General features: G+C 57.1%; 1 protein-coding gene across 1 annotated transcript in view; it reads right to left on the reverse strand.

Annotated features, from left to right (window-relative positions):
• Positions 1–420: 420 nt before the first annotated feature.
• UHRF1 (ubiquitin-like with PHD and ring finger domains 1) overlaps positions 421–5,351 on the reverse strand; it is a 28,116-nt gene continuing 23,185 nt past the window's right edge. The window contains exons 7-15 of the mRNA XM_006896436.1: positions 5,075–5,182; positions 4,687–4,791; positions 4,487–4,593; positions 3,487–3,649; positions 3,273–3,410; positions 1,613–1,733; positions 1,359–1,516; positions 759–854; positions 421–567 (exon numbers count right to left, since the gene is read on the reverse strand). Of these exons, the coding sequence (XP_006896498.1) occupies positions 421–567; positions 759–854; positions 1,359–1,516; positions 1,613–1,733; positions 3,273–3,410; positions 3,487–3,649; positions 4,487–4,593; positions 4,687–4,791; positions 5,075–5,182 (1,143 nt within the window). The remainder of the gene's footprint in view (positions 568–758; positions 855–1,358; positions 1,517–1,612; positions 1,734–3,272; positions 3,411–3,486; positions 3,650–4,486; positions 4,594–4,686; positions 4,792–5,074; positions 5,183–5,351) is intronic.

Below are 5,351 nucleotides of genomic sequence, written 5' to 3' on the forward strand. Positions count from 1 at the left end.
GGACAGTGGGACAATGCCACCCCCAGGGTGGGCAGCCACCAGCAACCACTGGGACTGGGTCGGGGATAGATTAACACCCTCAAAAAGACTGTGCCATGCAGGCAGCTTCTGAGAACTCTTGCTGAGAGCATAGGCAGCCTCTGCAGGAAATGGTTTGTAATTGTCTTTTAAAAAAGTATAAAAACAAAATATAAAATTTTTTTTCACCCTCCCCCTTGAAAAATCCCCAATCTTCTATTTAAAACAAAATAGGGAGAAATCCAACATCTTTTTTAAGCCGTAATGTAGAAATGCCTGAAAATTTGTGAATCTCAGGTAAAACCACCCAAAGGCGGAGAGGAGCCCTGGCGGGCCGTGGAGTGGGGGACGTGTACATGACGGGCCAGGGTGGGGCTGGGTCAGGCCCGGCCCGGCGCCGCATCACCGGCCGCTGCCGTAGCCGGGGAACAGCTGACTGAGCATGGTCTGCAGGGGCTGGTTGACCTGCATGGCATAGTTGCGGCCCAGGTCGTAACGGCAGGCCGGGCAGCTGAACACCTGCGCCCGGAAGGACCTGTCCAGGCAGCCCTGGAAGAGAAAGCGGGCAGTCAGGGCACGGTCCACGCTGTCCGGCTCCTCTGCAGACTGCAGGCAGTTTCAGCCTAGAGGCCTGGCACCACATCACTGGAGGGGGACGCGTGACGTTATGCAGGTACCTCAGAGGCCATCCTGGGGACCAGCGGGCCGGGGCCAGGCGCGGGGCCTCAGTGGGCACTCACCTTGCACACATTGTGCTGGCACGCGGTGGTGATGGGCCGGAACACCACCTCCTGGCAGCAGATGCACTGGAATGTCTCCTCCACCGCGCTCAGGAACTTCTGCGAGGACAGTGCAGGCGTGTGAGCAGCAAGGCCTCCAGAGACCCCCGCCAACTGTCCTCAGCAGAATCTTCCAGAAACGGAAGGCATCGACTGTGGGGGCAGCATCTTCCCCATCTCAGGCCCGAGGGGTGAGTGTGCCCATATAAGAAAAAAAACAAACAAACCTGAGACCCAGAGAAGGGCAGGTCACTGTGTGAGTGGACAAGGGGGGCAGCCCCCACGGGGCCAGTGCAGGACATGGCCTGACACAGCTGCCCGGGCTCTCTTGGCAGGATGGGGCATTTCAGCTCCCAGTCCCCCAAACTGTGGCGAGTCAATCTGTGTGTACAGGTTGCTGGCATCCGCCTGCCCAACTCCCCTGCGTGGGCCTGATGTAACCAGGAGAGCTGTCTTCCTAAGCCCTGGCCGAGTGTTCATAAGCAACCGGCCAGGTCAGCTCTCCTGGGGGAGCTGGGCACGAACGCCAATCCTGAGGGCTGACCAGCCAGCCCAGCTCACCTGCCGCCCGTCCTTCAGCGACGTGAGTATCTCGGCCCACAGCTTGGCGTTGCTCTTGTCCTGCTTAACGAGGCCGTCCTGTTCGGCCGTGAGCTCGTAGGGCTCCACCTTGGTCTTCTTGGAGTCCTCGCCCTGCGCCTGGGAGGTGCCCTCGCCGGCTCCTGGGGCAGAACGGCACAGAACAGAGAGGGGAGGGTAAGGGCTGGGGCTGGGGCGCCCGCTCGGGGTCGGGGTGAGGCCCAGTGGACGCTCACCTGCTGACTTGCGCTTCCGCTTGCCCTTGCCGGGGGATGAGGTGCCTGGCTCCTCCTCATCGTCCACCTCCATCTTGCTGTTCTCTTTCCTTGCCAGGGCTTCCAGATAGCCCTCTGGATACTGCAGGAGAGGTCGGGATGGGACGGAAGGCCGACTCAGCACGGCAGGCAGCAGCCCAGGGGTCAGCATGACAAACGTCCATGCAGCAAACCACAGAAGGCACAAAGCCGGGCCCTCGGAACCCGGAGGCCCGATCGCCTCTCACACACATGGGACCCCTGGCTCCTGGCCTGACTCCACTGCGCAGGGCTGGTGACCCTTTCAGATGATATCCTAACGGGACTCTGGCCCCATCCCCGTGCTGTCAGTTGTCCGAGGTTGCCGTGAGGAGCCTCTCCCACCGTATCCCAGGGAGACTTGAGTCATCAAAACCCCGTTGCCACCGGAAGCTGGCATCGCCTCCCATCTCACCTTTCCTTCCCATCCTCAGTGTCTGGAATTCCCTGTGGTGCTAACATTATGTTCCAAAGATGCTCCCAAGAGGGCAGGTCCTACCAGACTCTCAACGGTAATTAGGATTCCGTAAATAATCCCACATTGATGTGATTCGCTGTAAAGCGGCTCACCCTGCCTAACAGCAAGTGTGGTAATTACAGAGCGGAAGGGAAGCGGCCATCCTCACCCAAAGCGCTCACGCACGAAGGGTCTCGAAAGAGGTGGGTGCGACCAGGGACCGCTGCGCCTCACTCCCTCATCGACACCATATGATACCATATACTGTTCTCAAGTTTCTGCTTTGAGCGTGGAAAGGGCTGGGAGCACAGGAAGACCAAGCAGGTGCACAGAAATGAATTCCAAGGAGATTGACTAAATGCTGCTGTTGCATCAAACCCACCCTCACTGAGCAGCTTGGCCTGAACCCTTCTTGTGATCCGGCCCGCGGGGGACCTGTGACGCACAGGGCGCTTTTCTGGGAGGCGGGCTGAAACCTGCTGGCATCGTGACTCCTGTAAAACTCCGGTGCACGCAGGTGAGGAGCAAACCGTGGCCGCCCACAATCAAACACAGAAATGACACATCCTAAGTGACTCCCAGGGGACGGACGCTCCAGGTGTTGAGAGGACGTAAATCCCATGAGGAGATCCTCCATGGACTTGAACTGCTTGCCTTTGGGTTGGCAGCACAGCTCCTTACCCATGAGGCCAGCAGAATCTCCTCAGTTTTGTATCTTTTCCAGGGAAGCTTGGAATTCCACCCTTAAACTACCATAATGTTTCATACTAATGCTCTTAATGATTCTATTTTTATGCAAATGACACGTGCTTCCCATGTCTCTCCGTGCTCAAGTATTTTTTTTTGTAACACATAGGGGATATTCCTTTACTACAATAAATTGTTTACTAAAATATTAAAGGTAGAGATGAGAGAGTAGCTTTGGCAAACAATGGCTAGAATTATTTGCATAAAAGCATAACACATGCATAAAAATATCCAGTCAGCTCATCTTTTCTAAAGCATTATCTGCAGGCCCTGTGCCCACCCACAGCCAAGCTTTAAGACAGTGAGCAAGGGGTGACGACAGCAGTGCCTGAGTGTTTCTAGTCCTGGGGAGCCACCCACACCGCGCGGGGAAGGCTGGGTCCCGGCCAGGGGGCGCACCTGCATGGTCAGCCCCAGCCTCTTGGAGCGATTCTTCCCCTCCTTGGTCCAGGGCCCAGGCTCGCTGTCATCCCTCCGCAGCAGGTACCGCCACACCAGGAAGCCGGACTTGCCCTTCTCAGGCCAATAGCGCACAACCTGTGAGAAGGCAGGCAGGTCAGTGGCCCAGGCTGGGTGGTCCTGGATGCAGAGTGGTGAAGGGCCTGGGGCTCACCTTGTAGATGCCATCGTAGCGGTTACCCTCGGCCGGCGCGTACTTGCTGCGTTTGCCGCCCTTAACATTACGCACCACGCGGACGGGCTTCCCCGAGCGCCAGTCCTTGGCTTCGGCCCCTTCTCGGTCATTGATGGGTGCACTACAGTTCAGAGCAAGTGCCCTGAAGGGAGAGGGGACCCAGGTGAGGACAATACGTCCCCCGGTGACAGGTCGAACAAACTGTGCTGATGCCAACATTAGGTTCTCAGTCTGGTTCAAACCCAGCAAGAGCCCAATGACAAAAACCCCAAGCCAGCAGGCTCTGACTCACGATGACCCCCCTCGGGCTGGTGGCTGTGGGTCCCTCAGAGCCTTCAGGGGAACCTGGCCTGCAGGTCACAGTTCTGATTCCAAAGCTTCCTGCTGTCTTAAGGAACCCCATTTGGGGCACCTGTGTGACATGCATGAAGCTGATGTTGCCAAGGCTGTCATTTTGCTGGGAGCAGGTATATTCCCTAAACTGAGCATTTACTGGGAGCACCATGTCAACTTGAAAAACATGGTGGTTTTTTCTAAGGATATATAATAAAAGCGACCCACGCATGTGTTGCAAAATACTGGCCCAGATCGTTCCCTGCAATGAGCCCAACGTCCCAGGGCTGGGTTCTCTGCTTTCCTTTTAACGTTTACAAACACAATGTGGTTTTCCATCCGTGACGTTAATCAAAACAAGTGTAATGTAATAATAATAACAAAGAGAATTCCTCATTTCCTCCTTGTGATCTCATGCGATCATTTCGTGTTCTGCCTGGTTTTGTCAATAAAGTTTTACTGGCACACAGCAACACCATTATGGCTGTCGTGGGGCTAGGAGAGCAAAGCTGAAGTGTGGCCAGAGACCACACGGACAGCAAAGTCACGTTGACCCTCTGAAGTGTCTCAGTCCTCCTAAAGGGTGGCAAGGCGGGATAAGGAGCGGATGCCCACCTGCACGGGCACGGAGCCCTCTGTCCCCTACCTGTTGGTGTGCGTGAGTTTCTGGTCACAAGACTGCTCAGCGGTCCGTTTGTTGCCGGAAAGATCCCGTCCGCCACTCCCCGTGTACGTGAAGGAATTCCCATGGTCCTGAAAGATACATGGCAGGATGACCCTACCTGCCCACTGACAAGAAGCCTGTTTTCTCCCTCACTCTGCTGAGCTTCCCAAGAAAACACGCACCACGTCATCCTCGTAACCCCCGGCCAGCACCAAGGAGTAGGCTCCATCGTTGCTGCGGCCATGGATGCCGGCCACGTGTGGCCGGTGGACGCCCGACTCGCTGACCTGCAGAATGACAGAGGACAAACAGCTTAGTCCCAGCCTCGCCTGACCTTCACGATCTGCAGCTGGACTTGAGGGCCAAAGCGGTCAAGCCCCCTGGCCAGCGACGCACAGAATGAAAAGCAGTCTCTTCCAGTCATCTGACAGCGCCCTTCTGGACCATGCCACCAGAGACCAGACTCCCATCTCTCCGTCTCAGGACTGAGATCACCAAGACCCATCAAGGTAAGTACAGGTGGGAACACGGCCCCCACCCCGAGGGAGGAGACCAGCGCAGGAAACATACCTGGACTCGGAAGCGCCACATGGTGCCCACAGGGATGCCTGGGATGGGGCCATAGTGATTAGACGGGACAATGGTGCACTCCTTAGTTCGGCCCACACACGCCATGCCCTGTCATTCAGGAGGCAGAGAGCAGGGTCAGTGCTGGTCAGTGGGCAGGGCCGGCGAGCAGGGGTAGGGTCAGTGCTGGTCAACGGGCAGGGCCGGCGGGCAGGGTCAGCGCTGGTCAACGGGCAGGGCCGGCGGGCAGGGTCAGCGCTGGTCAACGGGCAGGGCCGGC

This window comes from Elephantulus edwardii, unplaced genomic scaffold, assembly GCF_000299155.1.
Source record: "Elephantulus edwardii isolate Elephantulus edwardi_28Jun2011 unplaced genomic scaffold, EleEdw1.0 scaffold00185, whole genome shotgun sequence".
In the NCBI taxonomy this organism is placed as follows: domain Eukaryota; kingdom Metazoa; phylum Chordata; class Mammalia; order Macroscelidea; family Macroscelididae; genus Elephantulus; species Elephantulus edwardii.